General features: G+C 33.4%; 1 protein-coding gene and 1 long non-coding RNA gene across 3 annotated transcripts in view; one reads left to right on the forward strand and one right to left on the reverse strand.

Annotated features, from left to right (window-relative positions):
- LOC147918033 (uncharacterized) overlaps positions 1-27,303 on the reverse strand; it is a 1,004,068-nt gene that overhangs the window by 791,311 nt on the left and 185,454 nt on the right. The window lies entirely within an intron of this gene.
- COL11A1 (collagen type XI alpha 1 chain) overlaps positions 1-27,303 on the forward strand; it is a 207,612-nt gene that overhangs the window by 121,051 nt on the left and 59,258 nt on the right. For both annotated transcript variants that reach the window (XM_087446492.1, XM_004420763.3), the window contains 6 exons: positions 807-860; positions 6,506-6,559; positions 11,290-11,343; positions 14,104-14,211; positions 14,603-14,692; positions 14,952-15,005. In XM_087446492.1, coding sequence (XP_087302618.1) covers positions 807-860; positions 6,506-6,559; positions 11,290-11,343; positions 14,104-14,211; positions 14,603-14,692; positions 14,952-15,005 — 414 coding nt within the window. The remainder of the gene's footprint in view (positions 1-806; positions 861-6,505; positions 6,560-11,289; positions 11,344-14,103; positions 14,212-14,602; positions 14,693-14,951; positions 15,006-27,303) is intronic.

Consider the following 27,303-nt stretch of genomic DNA (forward strand, 5'->3'; position numbering starts at 1 on the left):
TTTATATATATTCCTTTTAGAAATATAATTCTTATGTTCTGGGCATAAAGGATTATTTTACCAATCCTTTTGCTGCCAACAATACAATCACTGTAATAGGGTCTATTTTATGCATTTTAAAGCTATGTAAATATGAATGTTGAATAATATAGTTAGTTAAGCGTCAAATCAAGAATGATATTATAAGTGTACATTTGAATTGCATGTTAATGAGAATAATTATACAGTAAAGTTCTTTTCATCTTATCTACAAAAGAAGTGTATACATGAGTAAAATGAGATATTGACATCTTCAAAAATAAATATATTTTAAATATAGAGATTAGTTAAAGGCATCCTCTATGGTCTTTTGAGATACTCACTTATTTTTGTTTTTAGTTTTATAGGGCTAGAGCCAGAACATACATGGAATCAATTTTAAAAACAATATTTTTTGTGGGGGAGCTATGGAATTAAAAATCCTCCTTCTATGGATGTTTCCAGGCAATTTTAAAAGAAGAGAATCTGTGGAACTTCTTGATACACTTATGTTGTATTCACTTTCAATACAAATTCCAAATATTTATAGTGTTCTTGCGTTAAGACCATTCATGTGATGTGTGGTTTTACATCATGAGTAGTGTGAAAAATCATCCGTTGTGCTCTTAGATCAGCACAGTTTATCTTGTATTGCCGTAGTTCTGTCCTTATGGTGAAGAAGCTGTATAGTGTATTGTGTTTTATCTGCAGAAATAAACTGCTAAAAGTATAAAGATGTGTCTTTTTAAGGCATATTCTTAAATTTCCCCACTGCTTTTGATTTTCAGGGCCCTCAAGGACCTCAGGGTCCAGTTGGATTCCCTGGACCGAAAGGCCCTCCTGTAAGTGTCATAGTTTATCTTTCTTCATTTAACAATGTTTTCCAGTTTTTGAGAGTCATAGCTTGTATTTTAAATGATTTTTAGATACCAATATTGATAAAAATTCCTATAAAAACAAAATTGCAACTAAAAATGTCAAAGAATATAGATGTTTATAATTTATGATGTTTAGTGTTTCTGAATATGATTTAAAGATATGTTATTAAATATTCTTTCAAAATATATCAGACTAGAACAACCTGAATATTATTCTCTCAACTACTCCTCCACTACAAGGAATATTCCCATTTATCTTCCATCATCCAGTGTATCCTTCTTCAAAATATCACTTCCTAAACACCCTCCAACATTCTGATGTTACTTATATCACATTAAGATTTATTTATTTGTATTTACCATTTTTCTCTCTATAATGCATTCTTCTTGTAAAATGTAATGATAACCTCCTCAGAATCATATCCCTTTTATAAAATTCATTTAGAACAACACTCTTTTGAATATCTTCATCAAATAGCTTCACAAAGTTAATTGAAAACCCTGATTTTTATACTTAGATATTCATGGGAATATAGGACATGCTCAGTGCCCAGTTCTTTTCTTTTCCTTTTCTTTTTTTGGCAACCTGTATAGTTTATTTATGAGAACTAGAATCAACTTACCCACTGTCTTGTCCATTCTGGCTGCTATAACAAAAAAACCACGGACTGGGTAGCCTATAAACAACATAAACTTATTACTCACAGTTTTGGAGGCTAGAAGTCTGAGATCAGGGTGCCAGCGTGATCAGGTGAGGGCCCTCTTGTGGGTCGAAGACTTTTCATTGTATCCTCACATGGCAGAAGGGGCTAGGGAGCTCTCTGGAGCCTTTTTAAGTTACTAATCCCATTCCATGGAGGGTTCCACCTTGAACACTTAAGTACCTCTCAAAGACCTCACTTACTAATAATATTACCTTGGAGGGTTAGGACTTCAACATATGAATTTAACCAGGAGGACACAAACTTTCAGACCATAGCATCCACCTGTCTAAGGAAGTTGTTCTCAAAGTGTGGTCCCTGGACCAGAGCATCAGCAGTGCTTGGGATTTGTTAGAAATGCAAAGTCTTGTCCCTACCACACTCACCTAATCAGAACTCTAGGAGAGGGGCCCAGAGAGTCTGTGTTTTAACAAACTCTCTAGGTAGTTTTGATGCATGCTAAAGTTTGCAATCCACTGTTCTAGTCCAGACTAGACAATCCTATCCAAACTTTAATGTGCATACAAATAATGTTAGTATCTTGGTAAAAATGTAGATTTTGATTCAGTAGGTCTGGGGTGAGTATTGAGACTTGACATCACTGACAATGTACGGATGATGCCAATACTGCTGGTCCGTGGGCTATACTTTGAGTGGCAAAGTTCAAAAATATTTTGGCTGAAAATAAAACCAAGATAGTTTCAATATGATCTACTCTGCAGGAAACTAAGAATAATTAAAATTTTTAGTCAATGATTTGAGAGCAAAATGTTTGTCCGTTGTAATAATACAAATAACTAATTCCCAGTAAATCATTACTAGCAGTTTTACTCACATCCTGGTTATTTTCATTTAGAGGCACATTGATATATATTTTTAGGCTGAATATTTTAAACTTATTTTGAACTGAATCTTCTTGATAAACCCACAACATACACCTTCTATGAGGAAATTGTGTGAGGCTTTTCATATATTCCAATATTTCAAAAATTATACATCCCAATTTTCTATTTTCAAATAATTGTACTTAACCAAGTGTAGTTGAATAAAAGTCGTGCATAAACAATTCAGAAAATTCTAAATTAAGATGTTAAAATTTTAAATGTGTTACATCTGATTACATTATATTTTTAATTTATAAATAAATAAATGTGTTCTCTGGTTTTTTATTGAGTTTGAATAACCATCTGTTTCACTGATTACTTTCAAATATGACTTTAGCTCACACCTTTAAAAAATGAATTATTTATTGTGAAATACTTAAATTAGAGATTAAATGTTGAAGCAATCTCTTACTTTTTGCAATAATTTTTAGACACTGTTTAAAACGTTATTTTAATACTAACAGTTTTGCTTTATTACTACAAACATGTCAAGAAAGGATTATCTATATTACAGTGTTACAAAAGGATTAAGAGTATTAAATATAGGATAATTGATACTACCTGCATATAATGTTGTTTACCCACTATTTCAGTTTTGTTCCAAATGTAATGTGAAATATTACTTTGTATGCAAAGTTTCACATACAGAGAAGTGAAAACATAGTTCCAAAAATGGTTGTACATGTAAGATTTTTCCATACGGATTTTGAAGCCAAGTGCATAGATTGTTGTTTGGCAACATAAAATCCAGTGATACACATAACCTCAACATTACCGTACCATTTATAGTTGTACACATTGTTAAGAATTGTTTCCCTCATGTAATGTAATTTTATTGTCAAAGAAAGCTATTTGACACATTTTTCCTTAGACTTTTTCAGTTTATTCTCTCATGTATCTCTCAACAAGTTTTGAGCCATTGATCATGCATGCATTTTGTCTCTGAGAAGTATTATAAATACCTACCCTTGAGAAGCATGCAGTCTAGTTGGAGAGACAAGACATGGTTAAGGAACATTGCTTTCACTGTTAAATAAAACGATTTTTATACTCCGTTTCGCTGACAAGTGACACATTAGAGCATGAAATAAAAGTTCCTGTCGTTTCTCTGGTATGCAGTTTTATAACATTTAGGAAAGAAATTCCTTCATCTCTTTGATATAGAAGGAAGAAATTCAGGTGGAGGGTAAAACCAAGCTCCTCTTCCTGCAAATTAATTGGTTCATCTTCATTATAATCAGGAAATGTATATAGATTTATTTTTTTTCACACAGACACACATGCATATATGGATTTTGGATTGAGTGCCTGGAATGTTCATGTTTAGAGTCTGTTAATCTCATACCAATGCTAGCATATAGTTACCCCATTAAGAAAAATTTTAATTTGAGGTGATTAAGATTTATAACATGACTATTACAAGATACATTCTATTTATAGAAGAGGAAAAGTCAAAACTCAGTGCCAAGGGGAACTAGAAAAACATCCTTAACATTTATTATAAGTGTCTTTTCACAGATTGCCTTGCTGTGCACACACATCCTCATTTAGATGAATTTGTTACCACTGCCCTTCACCAGCTACATCAAAGGGGCAGCCTATTTTGATCAATAAAATTATTTTTTTTAATTAATGCCATGAAATTATTTGGTAATTAATCTACTTATTTTATCGGATAGTAGTGTGAAGCCATTACAGTTATTTAATTAATTAGTATTAATTATTAACATTATAAATACATACTTAAATCAAGAAGACTGATGATGACATGAATTCTTTATGTAGTCGATTAACCCTGCTCCCTCAGGATATCCAGGAAAGCCATTAAAAATTGTGTTGCATTCATTCCAGGGTGACATCATTTAGATCTAAGATTACTGTGTTAAAGGGTTCTAATATTTTGCAATAAAAGTATAATCTATTCTTCTCACATCAACAAATATAATGAGATATTTAGCTTTTATATTTGAAGATTTGTTAGAAAACATGTAAATGTCTTATGCTGATGGAAAAACACATCATTTGAGAGGTATTTTAGCATGGTGGGGAAAAAAACCCAACTCATATTTATTATCCTTTAGCTGTCACCCTCTATTTTTAGTTAAAACTTCTACTACTGCCCCCAACTGACAGCACATTTATTCCCATACATATCAAAATGTGGTAAAGTGCAGAATTCATTTTTATTTACTGTTTTGAAATACTGAAGCTGGATGAAGTCTACCAGCAATTAACTACTTATTTTTGTGTTTCACCTTTAAACACAAGGCAGAGCTACATCTTATGTTACTGTAAACTTTGTACCTAATACATATATATGTAATATATGATTTGAAAGAAGAAATGGTTAAATGATGTCCAATAACGTTTGGGGGCCTTGGTTAAAAACATTCCAGTTTTGATCTTTTGGGGAGGATGGCACTAGAATCACTAAGGTGGTCCTGGAAAACATGAGCAAATCACTGAGCAAGCAATGACCTTATGAAATATCATAATAATAGTCTTTAATGAGAGCTGTTAATTCACATGACAACCAGTGTGTCAATAAAGAAGAGCTCAGGGAGCAGAGCTGGTACTAGGCACTGTCAGGAAGCCTTTCTCCTGAAGTGTTATAGCTAACCTAGAAAAAGTCTTACTCTAGTGGAAGAAAGCTATGTGTGAAAATTATCTTATTTTGAAACAAGGCCTTGTTCTAACTCAGTATAAAAAGAATTGGTATATGAAAATAGATTTATTTAAATAATGTATTTGTTTAAATAAATAAATGTATTTAAATAGTTAACATATCATGAGAGGTATATCTGTTGTCATTAAAAATGTTGTTAGAATGATCATTTCTCTTCATTTATCCAGAAGAGTGAGAATATTTCTGCCTGTATCCGTTAAACATTTTTTGAAATTTGAACTTGATACTTAATGGTTTCTGAGTAGGATGAATAATCCATAATGCAGTCTAAAGAAGCAATCTATTTCTACTATCTATCTAAAACTTAGGAACCTTGCCGAGTTGTTTAGGTACTTGGTTAATTGCTTCATCTATTTCTTCAGTCATGACAAAGACAGCATCCTTTAGAGACAGTGATAGTATAGTAGATTTGCTCTCCAGTGCTTAATAAACATTATGCTTCCAAGAGGATATTTAAGAATGTCTACCGGGAAAAGTTAGTCCTGATAACTTCTAAAATCGAGCGTAGCACCCTGTTTCCTTTACTTGAAGCAATCGAGAGGTCAAGTGCCATTGTTTATAAGAGTTTGTATTTCTTTTCATTCTTGTCGGTTAGAAGCTCAGACCACCACTAGAGGACACTATCTTTCTCTGTTATCCAAGTCCTGACGCACAGGAAATTGGATTAGGAACAGATCACCAAAAAGAGAGGAAAATATTCATTTGTCAAGTAGTGAAGAACTAACGGTTTTGCAAAAATAAAAATACAAATCTATATGAATATGTTTTTAAAAAAGACAGATGCTGGGGCCGGCCCTGTGGCTTAGCGGTTAAGTGCACGCGCTCCGCTACTGGTGGCCCGGGTTTGGATCTGGGAGCACACCGATGCATCGCTTCTCTGGCCATGCTGAGGCGGCGTCCCACATACAGCAGCTAGAAGGATGTGCAACTATGACATACAACTATCTACTGGGGCTTTGTGGAAGAAAAGGAGGAGGATTGGCAATAGATGTTATCTCAGAGCCCGTCTTACTCAGCAAAAAAAAGAGGAGGATTAGCATGGATGTTAGCTCAGGGATGATCTTCCTCACAAAAAAAAAAAAAAAAGATAGATGCTAATGAAATAATTTAAATGCAAAATGGTCAGAATACAGTTGTGTCATTTTCTCTTGGTTTCAGTTACAGATAGAATTATACTAAAAAGATATATGCACATACTACCATATATAAAATAAGCAGAACATCAAAATATTAAATCTAATGAAAATATGATAAGAAAATTGTCTAACATTACATTTAGACTATAAACCAATTCAAGAAATATTTATGACATGTGGTGTTTAATATTTGTCATTTTAGGGACCACCTGGGAAGGATGGCCTGCCGGGACACCCTGGGCAACGTGGAGAGACTGTAAGTCCCCATTGTTCTGACTGAAATTTTCCATCTCTAGCACCTCATCATTTCACAGAAAGCTACTTTATTATAACAGCTCAGTTACCAAGTTAGAGACAATGGAGAAATTAATTCCATTGAAACTTTTATTAAATATATAAATAAACCCATATTTGTATCTAAATACCTAAATGAACATGCTTGAGGATATGGGATGTTACTTGATTTCATTGTCCTTATTGTCAATAACAGCACTTTAGAGATGAGCTGAAGGAGAAGACCCCCTTGTCTTTTGGACATCTCCACAAGGTTATCAACCCTGACCCATTTACTGAAGTCTTTGTTTATAGATATATTCCACCCAACCCTATCACCCTTCCTTTCTCTAAAGGAAGCACATGACAATAAGCCATGCAGATAATACAGTCTTCTATCTAAAGGATAGAGTATTTTCTGATGTTGGAACTATAAGGCTATAATTATTCTGGAACTAGGTCAAATGAATCCTCTTGCCTCAAGTAAGAAAATATAAATGGGAAAATGTAACTGAATTTTATTTTAAGATTATGAGGAATATAACTTTAAATAAATTGTCTGAACAACTTATGTGTATAACAATGATTTGGGCAGATGGGAAACTGGAAGCTCGACTCCAATTTAGTGACCCTGGTGGGTTTATTTATTTATTCTGCCTCTGTTGTAAAACCATGTGTCAGGCTATTCCAGTGGGATGTTAGTCTAATCAGAAACCATCATGGATTATCATGTTTCCTTGGAATCAATTCTTGGTTCTCACCATTGATTAATTTTATTCAGGTTTCTTAAGGAAACCACAACACAGACTACTTTTGACTATGTGCTCAAAATCATTTTAGGGCATTCTGCCAACACAAAGACAAGTTTGGAGTTGCATCTCAGTACACGATAACAAATCTGAAAACATGATGATTATCTGTGTAGGAGAAACAATGTATCAGCAACAACCCAATTCCTGTTTTGCTCACCAAGTGACAATTCTTAGTGTAACAATTTCTTAGTTTTAGTCAGATTGTAAACTTCAAAGTCTTGGATTTCAAAAGCAGAATCAAGAATGATTTAGTGAGACCAAAGAGGAAGAATATTTGGGTGTCCTCCTGGGAATGACATCTGCATGAGGAGCATAAAATAAACTCTCTAAAGGAGAATCCACGTTCAAATTTGCAAATGCATTCTCATTCAAATCTTGCAGTCAATCATTTTTAACTAAGTCATCGGGTAGCTTCCTGGGGATAACTCTAGAATATTTCCAAATGTCTTTTGAGGAACGGATACCTAGAGAATTACCATTATAAAATCCCTTTTGTCTTCTATTTCATCAAGAGCTGCTGCATCTATCCAAAGTAACCATGTTATATATAACATTTAAATTTAAACAAAGAAGAAAAATAGCATATTAACTAATGATTCTAGGATGGATGTTCTCATCTCATACTTTCTCACAGACAAAGGCTAGAATTATTCCTGGAAAATTGTTTTCCTGATTTCAAATCTACATTTAAGAGCAATGGTGAATCACCCCATAGCCAGGAACTTTTCCTTCTCACCTTGTTCTGTGCTGACTGGGATTCAAAAGATTGCCCTATCCAGCAGTCAGAATCTAGAGCAGCTAGATTTTACTGTATATGTGTTATCTTATTTTAGAGAAGAAATTCTGCTGTTATATTTGAGATTTGTCCCCAGTCAGAAATCCTTGAAGTGAAGATTCATTCTGATGTCTTACAATTCAACACCACTAGGAATAATTAGAAATAGTTTGTCTATTATACTGAGACAACCCAAATTTGTCTCAGAAACACAGTGCTAAATCCTGCATTGATCCTAAAACTAGCTTAGTCCCTTAGAGTGATCAGAATAAGAGTTACATTTTTAGAGGGTCCAACAGCAGATTTTTCTTCTTACCCATTTATCAAATTTATTCCTGTTTTCAGGGACTTTGAAAAACATAATTTGACTTGGTATTCTAAATTAAATGCAATTGTTGTCTTATTATATGACAGTATTGAACAAGCACACTCCATTCTAAACTATAAAAGTTTTTTTTGTACATAGTTTATTTGGAAGATCAGTAGTGTCAGATTTATTAGATACTTGCAAACACTCTGAATGTTTTAAATGAGCAGACGTATGGATAATGCTGTCTTCCAGCCTCTCCCAAATCTATCACCCACTCCGACGTGCTAACACCCAAGCTTTTCTCTTTCCTCCTGGAATGTATGAGTGCAAGATTGGGTTGTGAATTTTTCACAGAATTTCCTCAATTAAGCATTGATTTTTTGTGTGTGTGTGTGTGAGGACACTTAGCCTCTTTTTCCTCTTTTTTGCTGAGGAAGACTGGCCCTGGGCTGACATCCATGCCCATCTTCCTCTACTTTATATGAGATGCTGCCACAGCATTGCTTGACAAGCAGTGCCTCAGTCCGCGCCCGGGATCCAAACCTGTGAATCCCAGGCTGCCAAAGCAGAGCACGCAAACTTAACTGCTGTGCCGCTGGGCCGGCCCCTAAGCATTGATTTTTAATCAATTGATTTTCATCATTATTTTGCAATCGTTTTTTGTGTGCTATTCTTTCTCTCACAGTTACTAAGAAAAAACTTTATGAAACTTGAATGTTTTTAAGTTCAGAATTGTATTTACATCTTCATGTCTAACTTAGTGATTAGAAATTGGGAGAAGGGTAATCCAGACAGAGAGTACAGGCCGTGCAAATACATGGTGTGTGGCTATTCAGGGAAAGGTGAGAAAATCAACATGGGTAGAATTTAGGACATATTTTCAAAGCAAAGAGGTAACTGGAGTGACAGACTGGGCCCACAGTTTATAGAACTTGGTAATGGGTATTGCATGATATATGCTTAACAGTGAGTTGGTTCGATTTGCTTCTGTGAGATGGTGACTGGCTAAAGTGGACAAGTGAGTGAACCTGACTTGAAAACCTGCAACGGTCAAGGAGCGTGGTGATTACAGTTTGAATGAAACAGGTCTACTAGACAAGCGAGAAGAAGCTGTATTTGAGAGAGTTTCTGAGATGACACTGTAGGATTAAATGACTGAGTCTGAGGACTGAAGGAAAGTTTGGGATCTGAAGTCACTCTGTTACTAAAGGGAGAGAACACAGGAGGAAAATCAAAGGAGGGGATTCACTTAGTGAGCTCCAAGCTGGGAAGGTTAAGTTGAGGAGAGAGCATGAGATACAACTGGAAATGTCCAGTAGGCACTTAACTGAGAGAATTTTCGAACTCAGCACAGATTAGCGTTTGAGAAATAGTTTGTTGCAGAGGAATTCATCAGCATATAGATAACAGTTGTGGTCATGGAGTTTATTGAGATACTATAAGGAGTATGTACGGTTTGGAACTAAACCCTTCGAGCAAATGCTTAAGAGTAACAGCAAGCTGTTAGCTCTCAGTGGAAAGTAAAACAAAATATGTGTGTATATATATATATATATATATACGCATATACATTATAGACACAAATGTATACATGTGCTTGTATATGTATGTATATATATGAGTGTGTGTAAATTTCCAAACCAATAAGTTGCCAAAAAGTTAAAATTAAGCAGTCAAGCTACTATTTTGTTTATAAAATGCTAAATAAATTCTATGTCATTGATCCGTTTTGCTATTAGGAGTGATAGCACAAGTGGAACCCTGAAGGTCTTAAGAATTAATGGATTTAAAAAATAAGAGAAATCTGTTTTCTTTCCCTGTAATATCCATTAAAATAATTACAATTACAGATTCTTTTCCTTTTCCTACTTATAAAATTTTGTTATTATAAATAATTTAATCATAATTGTCTGGAAGGTTGTGATACAAACATGGTGCTCTCAGTTTCTGCCTTTTGCTTTCTAACGTTATTGTTTTCAGTCTGATGTTATAGTGAATAAAACTTTTACAAATACTGTATGCTTTAATTCAGTTCTTTGGAAAGTTTTTCTCCCAGTATTTTGAATCTATTTCTCCAACTGTTAAACATAAGTTAATTTACATGAGAAAGAAATCTGTGAATCACGTAGAATGAATAACCCACGAGTCTAGAGAAATATGGATACCATAATATATACCCACAGGCTTTGCTTAGTGAGTACATGCTGCTCATCTCTACTGGATTTTATTTTAATGACTGCATTACATGCAAAGTACATTTGTAAGTATATTCTTTTGGGTTTTAAGAAAGAACACTGATAAAATGCTGAAACGATTACTAATCGTACAAAGTATGTTTTTATAAATTTATTTTTGTATATTGTTTTATTTTATGAGATTGTTGGAATGCAGGAAAGAGAAATACATTAATATCACACACAGTAGATTAATCTCTGTATACAGAACCAGTGTACTGTTTCAAAGAATGTCTGGATCATCATTTATTTCATTCATAAACATTGCTACGTTAAAATTCTCTATGTTGTTTGACCTGGTGGAACAGAGTTGAGAAGACATTTTTGTTCCAGCTTCAACCCATTGTTTTATTTTCTTTTTCACTTTTGAAAGTAGTCATTGGACTACAGTGTGAAATCGTGAAGATGATAAATTTTGAATATTAAAGAGAACTGGAATATAATAACTGATAAGCACTTAAAAATAAATATTGTTAGCCAAAAGATGATTTCTTTAATGTGAGTTATTCAGTTTTCTCAGAAAATTTTAATGTGTACTCTGAGTCCTGTATAGTTTTTATGGATTATGCTTTATTCCCTTAGGGATTCCAAGGCAAGACCGGCCCTCCTGGACCAGGGGGTGTTGTTGGACCACAGGTACATTTCGTTACTTTATTTCCCCAACAAGATTTATTTTTCTGTTTATGTTTTCACCTTCCCTAAGTTGTGCAAAATCTGCCCATTTTATTATGATTGAAAATGATGTATTTTTATATTGCAGATGGAATTTAAATGTATGCAACTTGGCTACATCAAATGTGATTCAGCAAACTATTACTTAAGTAAAGTGATTTTTCAATTGCCTGAATGAATAAAAGAGAAGAATAAAATAAATTATGAAAATAAGTCAGGAAATTCACAATGAAGTTAACATGAAAGCCCGACAATAGCACCATCTGCTAAAAACACCAAAATGCTTTATTAAATAGGTTGGCCATCATCTTTTCCCAGAATTTCAAATTATAAAATGACTTCAGTTTTTTTAGTTTAAATTAGCTTGAGAAGTATAATACATTAGAAATATAAAGCTTTGAGCACAATCTTCTAAAATTTGAACACTTGTAATATATTACGTATTTCTTAAGGTTTTTATCTTCACAACAATGATTTCCATGAGTGATAAAATAGTAGTTTGTAATCTTTGAGTATACTGAAATAATGGAAAAGAGCTTTTTCAAGATAGGTGGCAGAAAGAGTCTCAAAAATTGAAACAGTATCCTGATTATAATATTAAATAACTATAGAGAATAATTCACAGGAATAGAAAACAATATTTTTATTCTGACAAAGCATATTGAATGGACAGGACACATTTAGCTTACACAGCTGGAGTTTTACCCCTGCTAATAACAAATTATAGCAAAAGAGCAAGAGAAGTTGAATAAGTGTTTTAATGATTTAATTGCTTTAAATAGACTTTTCTCAGCCTATAATTAGTTCTTAACACTTTGTAATTCAAACACACACACACACACAAACAAACACCAACATCTAAACACACACACACACACAAAGAGACAAAACACTGCATCTTCTTTCTTGGAATATGTGTGATGGAAGCAGCAATGAAGAATTCTTGGTTGATCATTTTATTTCAGAGATTAATCCTGAGCCACGGGAAATGCTAACTGTTCCCTCCTTTATAAAGAAAACAGAGTATACGTGATACTTTTTGCATACTTTTTTTATGCTAAAGGCCTCCTTTTAACTATCAGTTTTCATTTAAAAAAATACTCCCTCATTACTTAGCTTCCACCAAAAATATTTTTATTTTTCTGTTTCAAACAACTTCACAACAATTTTCTGTGAAAAAATTTAGCAAAAAGAAGACTTATTATGTTACATATCCATGAACAGAAATAGAATTAGATTCCAACTACAATGTAAACATTTGGAGCTCAACTGAATATTTCTGGACCGCACACCTTTTGAAAATTTATCTCTGCCTAATGCAGACATCTGGTTTCTAAGACTTGTGTTCTTTTTTCTCCCTACTTTAAAGCATAAAAATAGCAGGTGTTTTATTGAGTATGCATCATCATTGGATTATTCTTCTTTATTGGTCCTTTTGAGAAAGAAAATCCAATTGCCTATTTCACATGTAACCATGTTTTCATGTTAGGATGAAGGAAGTGATTTAATAGGAGCAATATTGATTACAATACTTGATATTCATTCCTTTTTTTGTACAGTCATGTGAATCATTGCTCATTTTTGTCTCAATGGTGATAGCCATTAAATTAGGATCAATTTTACATTCTTTACTATTGAAATTCTGATCAGATATTTAAGGAAAAATTCCTTTCAGGAGAAGTGTTTGCACGTTAATGATAAGTTGGGGACTTTCAGCAATACGTAATTAAAGGAATTTAAACCTGGAAATGTACACTCAAATTTGGGGCAGATATGTTCTTTATCCAAGACCAAAAAGTAAGAATCTGTTGCATTTTTAGAAAAATAACAAAGAATGATATTTCATAAGCGACTTCAGTAACACATCCCACTGCTTAACAACCTTAGCATCTGGAAACTTTCCCTTTATATATCTTTAACTTAAATCCTTCATTTTGCTTTATTCTAAGTGGAGATAGAGAGCAACTGGCCACCATTCTCAATTTACACTTGAAGGCTCATTAAACTTGAGCACCAGAAAACAGCAGCACTCAGGGGACACATAAATGACCTGACGTTTTTCACTTTGGCATTTGTAGCAATTTAAGGCAGCAGGCTATTTGTTATAGCCTTCGGCCAGAGGAGCTGCTAGCCCAAACTCATGGCCTTCAGGGTCCCCCTGCCACATTCTCTAGACTTTGTCAAACGAATATAGATTAACAAAGGGAGGTCTCCAATCATGGAAAATCCAAGGAGAACCACTTTGGTTGTTTGAGTTCCAGGGGACCTGGGCTTATTATCAAGCAGTGATTCACTGAGCAGCTACCAATGTGGTGCCAATGCCTCTTTTACTCCTTAACTCATTTGACACCTTATATAAAAAGAGGCAATGGGATGAAACTGTAGTTAAAAACCACAGTTTTTAATAATACTTGGACTAGCCTCATTCTGAAGCAATTCTGATATTAAACAAAGAAAACAGCTCTTTGAATTTATCTATATATTTCTCTTGTACACTCAGATTCTAACCAAGATTACACATAATCTTTTCAGACTCTTATCAGATATGCAGACTCGTATCAGTGCTTTATATGAAGTGTTTTGTAGGACATCATGAAAATAAATGAGAATGATACACTTATGTGAAAGGAAGTAATATTTATTTTGAACTTGGGTTTATTTATTTGGGTTATCTTTGCCAAAAATAAAAGAGCAATCTAATGAAGTTTTGCTTATCTGATTTAGGGTCCAACTGGTGAGACTGGTCCAATAGGTGAACGTGGACATCCTGGCCCTCCTGGACCTCCTGGTGAGCAAGGTCTTCCTGGTGCTGCAGGAAAAGAAGGTGCAAAGGTATAACATGCTCAAGGAATTGTCTAGGCTGAAAACATCCATTTACTTTTCACTGTAGCTTCCCATCACTTCTCCATAGATTCTCTAAATATTGCCATAGTATTTAAATGGATGTCAGAAAGATATGTCAGTAAAATGTTGTTTATTGTACTATGAGGCATGACTGAACAATCTTAAGATCAGTTAGCTCCATTGACCATAAAACCAGCCATTTATGTCTCTCATAGGTAGCGGTTAGTTCATTTTAATGTATATGGCATTCTACACAATATTCTCATCATTAAATGATATTCAAGCTTTACTTACAGTAGGTTGGAGGTAATCATAATTTTGTTTGAGAAAACATGTATAGAACTTACTCCCTATGATGGATGTATCTTATATTCTTTAGGGTGACCCTGGTCCTCAAGGTATCTCAGGGAAAGATGGACCGGCAGGACTACGTGGTTTCCCAGGTGAAAGAGGTCTTCCAGGAGCTCAGGTATAATCAACATATAGATAAAGCATGTGAATGAAATTGCTTATTAGAAACATTTTTTTCAGGGCTTAACTAAATAAAGATTCATGAGTAATTTAGGGAAAATATGTAAGCATATGCGTTGATTATCATAATATATATAGCAGTATGTATTTGTGTCTAAAAACACTTCCTAGCATCCTCATTTTATCAATCATACATCTCCTCCTATTTATATTCAGTTCACATTGATTCATTTCCTTTGTTCTTTCACTTTTCCCAGGGTGCACCTGGACTGAAAGGAGGGGAAGGTCCCCAGGGCCCACCAGGTCCAGTTGTAAGTATAATTACAATAAATAGCCACGCTATCCATGATTGCAAATTACAGCTCTTCTTTCATTACTCTCATGCTGTGAGCCCACAGTATGTGGGAGAGAAAATAAACACATGTCAATCAAATCAGTCAGTGCCTGGTTTCTACTAATTGCATGTACTAATGAGTGCAGAAACAGAAGAGTTTAGATGATTGGAAATATTTATTCCACTGCTGCTGGCAGGAGGTAAAAAGATCTGTCTTGCCTCTTACAATACCCAAGGAAATAAATCATAATTTTTCTGATTCTGAGTGCTTGATGAGACTTGAATTTTATCAATGCTTTTAAAAAAATCTCGTAAGCATGAAAGGCATATATTTATTTTATGTATTATCCAGATTGCTTTATTCAGTCAATGTAACCTTATAAAATAATTGGTCAATGAGTAAATATATTTTTATATATATACTTCACCTTTTCTTGTCTTGAGATATATATCAGTCCCTCAGAAAGCAATCAAATACAGCCTTCTTTTTTTTTCCGTAAATTCACCATCGTTCTTATCTGTACTCCGAAAAGTTACCAATAACAGCCAAACTCCCAATTTTAGTGGCCTCTTCTCATTCTCCATTTTATTTCACCAATCTAAAAAGCTGAAAGTTTCCTTAAATTCTCTCTCAACTTCCTCATACGACATGTTGAGGTCATATTAGTTCTACTTCCAAAATATTTTTTTAATTTGTCCCCTTTTCTTCATTTCCATTACCACTACATTTGTTCAGACTCTTTTTTGTCTCTCCTTTTTAATAGTGTCTTAACTCATCTCCTTGACTCCATTTTCTTACCCTCTTTAGTCAGTTTTGCCCACTGATTCTAGAATTATAGCTACATATCCTTAACTATGCCATTCCTCTGCTTATACATATCACATGGTCCCACGCTGCTTTCAGAAACCTAACTCCTTATCATGACCAACAAGTCATCTTTTACACTTTGCAGAGAGAGTACTTTTTACTTTTCCCATTCTTCCAAGAAACCGCATTTTTTCTTTCACCACTGGACGAAGATCCTACTCATTCATAGAGATCAAGCTTAAATGTTAAATCTCTATAAAGTGGTCTTTGGATAATTTGCCTCCATTTCATTTATTATTGAAACTTCTTCACCCTCAGTGCTCTTTGTAATAATTTGTGTTTTAGAAATTACATTGGAATATAATTGGTTGTCTTCTCATTAGACTGAGTCCCTTGTATTATTTTGGTTACTTTCACAGCACGATGTCTGACACATAGTAATCATTCCGTATCTACCTGTTCGAATTATCATAAAGCCTGATATTGGAGTAAAGTGTGTATAACACAACTAATACTGAGAACACAGTAATGGAACCTTTCACAGACTGATTAACATTGTATTTAATCTGTAGATCATTCAAATGTCATATCACAATGATTAAGGTATGTACAGACATCTAGTAAATATTTTTTTTAAAGAAAAATAAAATATTTCAGTAACTATATTTGACTTTCCATATTCATAAAATTCATAATATTATGTAGAACATTTTTAAATATCCTTGTAAGTTAGTGGTGGTAGCACTAGCAGGAACAATAGTTGAATGAAACGAAAAGTTCTTATTTGAGCATAGGATCTTCAAAATTTCTAGTGCAATACAATCCATTTAATCAGACTTCACGTTCTAAAGTGATTTTATTTTAGAAGTATATATATATATACTTACAAATATATGTATATTTAAGTAAACATATATATATTTAAGATCAATGGTTATTACACCTGTAAAACCTGCATTATGACCAGAAGGATTAAATTGTTTAAAGTTGTTTTTAGGACCCGAGCAAACAATGCTATTCCAAGTGTTTGGAACAGTTGAAATCAATGTATTTGTAGGGGACATAATATACCCAGGAGATACATTTTAACAAGATATTAATCAACAATTATCCAGTTACATGTAGAATAATATATTAAATATGATATAAAAATCTAATACGTCATGTATTTAATTGGCTTCAACAACTGTTTATTTGGTAAATACTACTTACTTCCCTGTATACAGTTAAGCTCCATGGAAGAGATCCCTTTAAGAGACTTAAAATAAGATAAATAATTTTGGAAAGGAACACATCAAAGTCTAAACAGCACTGTAAGACAGTCAATGATCAAATGCCTAATGACATACAAAGAATAAATGGTAGTTGTGCCAGGGATGGGGAGAGAGAAGAGAAATCAGCAAAAGGGCCCTACAGGAGGTGGCCCTTGAACTTGGCTTCACGGAGTGCAGAGGATCACAAAATCATTTAAGATCAAGAAAATGATATTAGGAAAGGGATAAAGTGTTTAAGGAATATCTGGTCTTACCAAAGTGGAGCACCTTGGGAGAAGGACTAAAATTTGATGAATTCTTGCTAGGATCTAGGCACTTTGCTATGCATTTACATAATGTAAAGCTAAAGCAGAACTATAATACAGCATGTGATTATTGAAGCTCTAAAATGGCAAATTGGAGTAATTGGAAGATTTGAAGTTTTTGGAGCAAATGGAGAAAAAAATCAAAGTTTTTTGGAGTAAAAAATTAAAGTTTTAAGGACAAAAATCATCACTAATGTGTAATATATAACAGATGAGAGAAACTCAATGAGTGTAAAAGTTCAGCAATCAATGTCATAATATGAGTGAGCCAATGACTAAGGCAGTGGGAAGTCAAAGCACAGTGCAGATGTAACAAACACTGGGAAGGCAGGATAGTACGACTTAGTACTTCATTTGGATATGAGCAGTGAGGAAAGATGAAAACTGAACGATGACCTCAAGCTTGTGTCCTTGTGGGAATGACAGTTTAGGGATAGCTGCCATGCCTGGAGCAATTTTACCTGGTCAGGAACAGCAACAAACACAAAACACTCTCACATGAAAACCCAAAATCTCCTAGCAGTCTCAAAAGATTTTAAAAGGCTTTTATACTTTGCTAGTAGAAATGCTCTACAGATGCTCACTGTGAGTTTATTCATTTGGAATTAACACCTATTCTTATAATAAGTTCACATATCTAATACTGTAGGCATCAACAGATTAAAATTCTTCCTCAAAGTTGATGAAAGAGGAACCACTAAAAGGAAAGATATCCATATTTATCAGTTCCTTACACTATTGCCGTAATCTCTATAAAATATAGTAAAGAGATTAACGCTGATGACTCCTCCAGCAAGTGCTAAATAAGCCTCAGTTTACTCCATGTAAAGCAATTATGTGCATGTGAAATTTGATTTTGAAAAACTTTTATTACAGATGACTAAGATTAAAACAAAAAGCCGTTGACTTTCTGAATTTAAACTGTAACTAATCCTGGAAATTTGTTCATGTTAATTCTTATTTTTTGAGATTCAAGACTTGCTATGGGGTTACTTTGCAATTGATATTAAAAACAAAAAATCCGGGGGGTGGGTGACTTCTTTGGCAAAAAAGATAACAGGTCCGGTCGGTTTTCCAATGTTTATCAATAAAGATGACGTCAGAATAGAGGGAAATATCTGGTCAGTTGGTGAGAGGTAATGAAATTGTAATTCATACAGATAAAGGCATAAGAATATCCTGTAGGATTCTATAATAGATTGCTCTGAGTTTATGTCAGTCTCGTATTAACTTTACCTTCAGGATATTGACCAAGTAATGGTAAGTGGAGGACTGAAATTCCCAGGAAGAAAGAGAGAAGGAGATTTTGCAGTTATTCACATTAAGGAAAAAATATTAAAGTGATGAATTCTTGGGGGAAAAGAATGTGAATGAAGAATATGAAGGGTAAAGGAAGTAGAAAAGGGAAATGAAATGTTAAACTGTTTACTCTTTCAACGCTTAATACTAGGAACTTTATAATCTTTATTTTATTCGATTCTTGCAACCAGGCCTGGGATATATTATCATTCCATTTTTAAAGGCAAGAGATCTGAGGCTTAAAGAAGATAAACAACTTGCTCAAGCTCATAGTCCTTTGAAGACAAAAAGTCCATGGTAGCACATTACATAGACTCATATCCAGATATGTATACCTCTCACTCTGTAAACATGCGCTTAAGTTCTCTCTCTTTCTCTCTCTCTCTCTGTCTCTTTTGGTTCCATTTTTCCAAGTTCTCTTGACCTGTCTCTCCTGCTGTGAACAATTTTGTCAAAAGGAAGGGAGTTAGAGAAGCTAACATTACAACTTACTGGGCTATATTATTCTTATATGTGCTCTTTATAACTATTGCTTAATTTGAATGAGTCAAAGATTAAATTACTTAAACAAATAGGTTGAATCCTTAATGACTATAGATGTTTTTCAGTATGCTATTGAATCCTTAGCTTCTTTTTCCTAGAATACAATTCGTAAGCATAGTTGTGCTGTGTATTTCTGAATTACAAGAGAAATAATAAGTCCCCTCATTGCACAAGTTATCAATGAACTAAAATTAAAAGCCCTAAGAAAGGCTTTATCAATTAAGTGTTCTTACCCTGAGATTTGTCAAGATTGTACGTCACAATTATGCACCTTATACACTATATTCTTTCTATATATTCTGAGCCATACAAAGCAAAATATAATGTTTAATAGTCATCCATCTTTCCTTGTATCCATTTATTCATTTATAAATACATTTGACATCCATTCTCTTTATTCATAATCTGTCCAGTCAGAAACATAGACCAGGCTATTTGTATCATGTTGCTATCACATCCTGTAGAAGTGGATTTACTAAACTCTGCTGGGTTTAGCTGTGAGGCCATTGGCTTATGTTTAGAGGAACTATGTTGTGTAGAGTTGCATCAACAAAAAGGATCTGTTTGAGGATATGGGGGATCGCTTTAGACAGGGCCCTCATTATAAATATTCTCAGAAGAAATCTCTTGCTAATCACAGCTTGAGAAATATTTGTAATTTCTTGAGAATTTATCCAATTTATTTTTTTTCTCTTAACTGTTATGAATTGTGAAAATTAGATTTCTCTTTTTGCTTTGGCTTACAGAAATTATGGAGTCAAAATTGAGACACAGTAGAGAAGATAACGCTTTGCTTTATGACTGTTTTTGTAAATTTTGAATACAACTCATTATAAAAAAGTACATGTGATGTACTTTAATATTATCTATTATATTCTATATATAACATAGAATATATACTGTATTATATATTCTAGTTAATATTTTAAAATTCTGGACAGGACCCATCAAATTCATTTCATAATCCACCAATGGATCATGACCTGCAGTTTGGAAAAAGCTGAGTCTATAGTATGCATTTTTTGATTACTAATATTGTTGGTTCTATTTTATGTCAATAAAAAGTTACTTATCTATTTTTCTTGCTTATTTCTTATTTATATTCTCTTATATTTTATATCTTCCCTGTAAGCTGCTATAAGTCTTCCCTTGTTAAAAAATTGTAAGTAAATAAATATCTGAATATACCAACCTACTTAACTGGAGTTATATAGATTCACTTAATGGACATTTTTTGCAAAGAGCTTATGGTTTACTGAGGAAGACAGATATGAAATAGATAAAATAACATAGTAAGTAATAAGTGTTATATTAAAAGATAGAACAAAGAAGACAAAGTGAGAAAAATGATTTTTGCCTAAAGGAATTATGTTGAAGTTGGAGCTATAAATAAAAATCAGTTTTATCTATGAAAAGTAAGTTTTTTGTGTGCTAAGTTTAGTCTTGAAGAGCTCATCTCTGTTTTAATTCTCTAAGCAAAGAATTGGTATTTCAATGCTATAGTGCTCTAAAGGTTTTGCTACTAGGAGTAAATGTATATGGAGAAACATTTTTTAGTGCTCCCCCTTAAGATAGACAAAATTATCCTAACAGAGAGCTATGACGTTGGGTTTTTCAAGTCTGGCAGAAACCAAGTGTTCACTGTATGCATGATGTTTTATCCAAGAGCTGGTAATAGATGCCAATCAAAACACAGGCATGTTTTCTGATCTTAAGGGGTTTACTCACTAAGTGGATGTCTTGATGCCCACACACAAGGCATAAAACAGCAGGGGACTGAACAGCAAGAGAGAAAGGCAGCACAGCATTTTTCTCATAAGTTGAACATAAACTGGGTAAACATCATATATTTCTGTAAACACATAATATACACAAATATGTTATGCAAGCAAATTTTCAGATTGCACCTACCACCTATATTTTCATAAAACAGAACTGAGGAAAATGTATTCCCTAAATAATCTCTTTGTATATTTTTTCTGAGATGAAATCCCCTCATTGCCAACAGTTATTTCTCTGGAAATGAGATTAAAAGAAATATAGTAGTGTGCTTAGTAAAAGCCCTCTATCTTTACAACCACGTTTCTTTTTGTTCCCTGGGAGGAAAGGGAGTTAATATGGAGAAAGTATATGAGAGGGGGCCAGATACAAGCTGCTAAAAGGTAAATGTCCAAAATTTCACAACTGTGCCGTACGTCAGTCTTTATCCCTTTCCTCCGACTTCTGTTTCGTGACTGTCTCCTGATGATTCTGACTTTCTTTTCCTCTTTATGTGCTGTTATTTCTTCCTGTTGTCGTCTTTTTCTTAGGAGTTTACATGCCCTTCCTATCACAATTCCTATTTCTTCTAATTTTTTTTCTACAGCCTATTGCAGAGAACTTTCTTTTCACTGGCTTTTACTTATTCCTCAAACAGGGAGTAGACAAGTGTTTAAAGGGATTACACCAAGTAACTAATTGGGTCATATACTGTACTTTTTAAGATAAAGCACATTATCTCTATTGGAACCCAGGTAGCTCCCAGTGGGCTATTATAATATCCAACCAAGGATGAGCAAAGTAAAGAGATGGTGGTGGGGCTCAATGACCAAAAATTTAGATATAGAAGGACTTTGACTTAGTCATTCAGAATTTATGCTTTAAATTCTGGTAATGCTTCATATTTTAGCTGAATTTTTAGCTTATGTGACCTAAAATATGTATAATCTGGAGAGTGGAAATTACCTCATACTAGTTTTTCTGTGAAAGTCAACTTGGCCTTAAAAAGAAGTGGGTAGACTTTTTTTTTGCCTTCAACTTGTGTAGTTCTGGTTCATAAGAACTTTTTGTGTTTATGCTTCTATTCTCTGTGGTGAGCTGCGTTTTAACTGAATGCTGATGAGATGATTTCTCTGTTTACCACTTTCATTTACTTTACAAATGCTCCTTAGAATATGAAACACCCAGTGAAAATAACTAAGAAAATATTTATCTGAGTGTTCTCCTGTGTGTGAAGAGTCAGAGAAATAACCACTATTCTCAGTGCTCCAACATAAACTGATGCTATTGCTTCTTGTTTCATTACCATTGTGAGGTTTAGGGGAAGGGGCTGCAGAAGAGGATAAAGCTAACACAAAGTTAAAGGTAACTAAATAGAGAAATGTAAATTCCTCCCTTTTAAAAGCAGGTAAATGTCTACTCTTCTGTTGAAAACAAGTGACCTGTAGTGGTTAATGTTTAGTATTAAAACAACAGAATACTTTATGATAGTATGGTCATTGTAATTCATGTAATTCAACACATACCATTGCCTTTGGAAAACTTTTAATTTGCCACATGTTCATTGCTATTTAAATCACAAATTGGGAAAATGATATTTCTATAGTTTTTCTGTGAGTTCATTCCAGTTAAGCACTTTCAATGTGTAAAATATTCATCATTGCTGTAGAAGGATGAATATAAAAACAATTGAAATTAGGATTAAAAATACTGTTATGTAGAAAAACTCTTTTACCTTTCTTTTAGCAGTATGACCTTAGTTGTACTGTATAACCTTCTGGACCTTAGTATTCTTTTCTATAAAATTTCACTTCTACAATGATTTGAAATTGCATATTTATTTTTGAATATATAGCTCTTCATGAACAGTTCTCTAACATCTGTTGCATTCTTACTTTAAGACACGATTCAAGATCTTCAGATGTATCGCCGCGTTAAACATCAGAAAAACCGATGACAAACTATTTCTGTCCCCATTTTATTGGCAAGAAAATGAGCCATAGAGAGGTTAATCAGTTTGCTCAAGATGGCAAAGCTAGTGGGTCCAGTGCTGGGAAGGAAAAAGTCACACATGAAATTGACACATTTACTTAGGGTCTGCTATGTGCCAGTAATTACTCGAAGTGCCGGAGATCAATGGAAAACACAAGCAAAAATCCTACCTTTGTGGAGCTGATAATTATCCATTTAACCTATGTTTAAACCCAAACATATTTGTTTTAGATGTAATTTTTTCTTTTTCTGGCAATTGTAAAGGCCTCTGTTCTTTACTATAGCCAATTACAGAGCAATGCAATAATTTCTATCACTATAAATGTCCACTCTTTATGGAAAAAAATGCATTTGCAGTGTGAATTTCTCAGGGGCTGATACCTACCACAGTACATTTGGTATTCTCAGTCAGTGTCACAGGAGAGTAGATTCTCACTATATTTTTGCTGAATGTGTAAATGGGTTCTGTATTTAATACATTGGGTTTAAATTTTCATCTTTTAAAAAAACGGGACTTCTCCAGTGATTCATCTGGGGCTAAAGGATTCATAAGTCTTATGGCCTGAGAATATTTAAATAAGATTTGCAAGTTTGTAATATCATTTGCTTAATCGGTAGGTATCATCAGAGATTTTCACTTTTCATTTATAGGTGTATAAAATAAAATCATTGCAGAGCATGCTGTTATTAAAAATATCTAGACTTATAGAAAGTTTGAAATAATTGATGGAAAAGGAAATTGCAGCTGCACTTTAGAGCACAAATTTACATCGAAAAAGTCTCTTCTTGTTTTCATCCACTGCTTCCAAGTTAATGAGCTGTGACAAGATCATGAGCAATATGTTAACTTTAAAGTAATATGTTTTTATTGTTAATTTTAATGCAAATTCCACAAGCAAGATGGCAATATGAAATTTAATCTTATGAATGCTCCAAGGGAGTAATTAAAATAGTTAAACTTTGTAATAAAAAATAGTATTTAATATCTACAAACTATACACACTGTCATTGATTCAATCAGCATTCTTTCTCTACTGGATATACATCAAAGTATTTGATTACTTTTCAATATTAAACATACTTCACTATGAAATTAACAAGCATTCTTTTTTTAAGTACAAGCCATGAGTTATTTTCATGTAACTTGTCAGTCATAATGTATCCAGTTAAGGAAATATATATTTCTCTTAATTTTTATGCTACATCTTCTAGGGAAAGGGTACGTTCGATTGATGCTGTTTCTCCTACAAATTTGGGAAATTTCTATTGACTACACATAGGTACATTTAGATCCTAAACTTTTTAACATATCCATCATGTTCACATACTTTATAAAAAGACCAGTGTGTATCTCTAATTTTATTATGTTCTTATACTCATTACTATTATTTATAATTATTTAATGCAGACAGTAAATATGTTACGCTTTGGAAATATTAGTGGAGAAATCATGGAGATATTTATAGGGGAAAATTCAGTATGCCAAATGCTACATTAATTCTTTCAGAAAATAATGGTAGAAAACCTAGTGTACTATGGTATACTGTGTAAGGAATATTAAGAAGGCTGTCTCATGCTTTAAATTCTCAGAATAATACAACTTTTGGAAAAGATGGTTGTTATCCTGGGTCTAAAGAATGGCTAGGATTTTAGTAGTACAGGAAAACAACCAAAAACTTTCCAAGGCAGAAGATAAGTATAACCAAACATTTAGAGGTAAAAACGAGTATATTGTGTTAGAGGGACAATGAGAGAGATAATATTTTAAGAGAAAATAATTTTCACATTACAATGCTAAAATATAAAGTAAAAAAAAATTCTGAGTGTATGTATATGAATATTTTTCTGGGAAGATCAAGGATAAATATTTTCTCAAAAAGATGCATTAACTCAAACTGTTTGGAGTTCTGTGTGTAAGGAAGAAATACTTATCTTTTAAAATCAGAGGTGGAACATAATGAAAAAATCCCATAGCTAGTGTCACATGTGTTGAATAGTTTTCAAAACTGAAAAAAATTCTTTGTTGTTGAAAATTAAAAATAAACTTTTAGGGGCCGGCCCCATGGCCGAGTGGTTCAAGTTCCATGCACTCCACCTTGGCAGCCCAGGCGTGGACCTACACCACTTGTCAGCCATGCTGTGGCGACAATCCACATATAAAGTAGAGGAAGATTGGCACAGATGTTAGCTCAGGGCGAATCTTCCTCAGGGAAAAAAATTTAAAAAAATAAACTTTTAAACAATAGTGGCAAAGGGCAAAGATTCTAATGAATTGTATAGCAAAGTTCAAATGAACTACATGAATGACAGAGAATGACTATTTGGACAAAGGAGATAAGCATTACCATCAATTCATTTGTCTTCTCATTTTAGAGAGTGTTTAACCAATATGAGTCTGTTCTGGCAGAAGTGGTCTTATACGGCTAAATTTCTTCTACTTGTTAAAATTTAGCACAATGTTTGAATTACAGCGGTACGAACAATCAAGGAATTGTTTTTCACCATTTATGAAGTACTCAGTATTGTAGGAAAAAAACTTATGTGAATCAGGGCACACCAGCTAGACACTGAACCTTATGACCTTTACCTGAAAAACAAGCAAATAGTAGAGGAATTAAATTATATTACATATGCAAAGTACTTAGCACAATAATTGTTTAGCAGGCTCAATTATTGAAAAATAATAAATTCTCTTAAGATACACTTCTGCTTTCTAGAGAATCTCCCCTTTTATCATTCCAGTCTAGTAGCTGTCAACTTTAACAGTGGAATATAATATCTTCGTCAGGTAGTCTTCAAACAGTTGGGGTGTAAATTTAAAACAGGATTAAAGAGAAGGATTTCGTGGCCTGACAAATCAAAACTGCATCTCTTTTTGTATAGTCAATTACAAATAAAATATCTCAGCACTTAAATTGAATGCTTAGTTTAGATTTGATAACCCTAATGGGTAGTAATCCTATTCTGATATTTTACAGGTAAAATATTAAAACAAAAATGTAATACAGTCACCTTGTATGCACATTGATCCTCAGTAAATCAGCTTTTCAGATAAGTAGAAATTTATCTTTAGAGATGTTAGTGTTAACTTGAATAAAACAGAATCACCCTGATCATATTATATATTGTCTTCTGTTGACATTTTTCTGTTACCAAAAAAATAGTGCTTGCCTTACTGAACTTTTTCTTTCTCTCTTTTGTGCAATCCAAGAAACACCTTTGTATTCCTCTCAATTTCAAGGTCCTTGTTCTCCTCCTCACCATCATCCTTATTTCTCTCTCTCTCTCTTTCTCTGTCTCATGCTCTCTTCTCCCCAACCCTCTTTCTCCATCCCTCCCCCTTTCCCTCCTTCTCCTCCTCCCCCCTTCCCTTCTGACCTCCCTCTCTCTAATAAGTAGAGACAGATTTTTCCTTTCACTTTTTGGGGTTGTACTTCTTGAATGTAAAATAGTTAGAGGACTCTACTCTTATTTTTCTCTTCTGCACTGGCCCGTTGAATCATTCATCCAAAGTCTGCCGCCTGCTTAACAGCTATAGCACTGTGGGTGACCCTTTTTCATAAAAATGTTTTAATATTATCAAGTTAAAAAGAACATTTTGACAGAGGGTAGATGTTTATTATCTAAAAAATACTAACTTCAATTTTCCTTTGTAATTGTTTGTTCTTTAGTACTTGAAATATGTATTCGGTAAAAATTTAATTTTCACACAATTTTTTATTATTATTATTATGCCATATGAGGAACAATTACTGGGTTTATTTTTACATATATACTCAAAAATGCCATTTTTTGTTTATATCAAGTTCAAATTTTATGATTTCTTTAACCATATTTTTGGTAAAGTTTCTCTAAATTATTTCTATCTCCTAAATTTAAGATACCCTATAATTAAAAAAACCATAACAGTGGTTCAGTTAGTCCTAAAACAGAAAAAATGAGAGACAAATCACTTTTTCTAGTGTTACTCTTAAATTACTCCCATAACCTCATATCTATATCTTTTCCATTCATTTTAATTGCTTTAAGATTCAGATAACTGGCTAAACACAAAGTATTCTATGTACCTTATGAATTTAGCCACAAAAATAATGTCAAGAAATTAGGTAGTAAATATTCTTATGATCCCTTGTAATCATTGAATATTTTAATAAAATTGAATAAGTACTAAATTTAAATAAATTTCAATTAAATAGCCCCTGCGCGTCACTGATGTTTTTATTAGGGAGAAGCAACGGGTGGCTTTGTGGAGAAAGCACAGGGAAGAGTCCGGGGGCAGGGTTTCTCTTGACTAGC

Source organism: Ceratotherium simum, chromosome 2 (genome assembly GCF_057802395.1).
Source record: "Ceratotherium simum simum isolate JZ-2026a chromosome 2, ASM5780239v1, whole genome shotgun sequence".
NCBI lineage: Eukaryota > Metazoa > Chordata > Mammalia > Perissodactyla > Rhinocerotidae > Ceratotherium > Ceratotherium simum.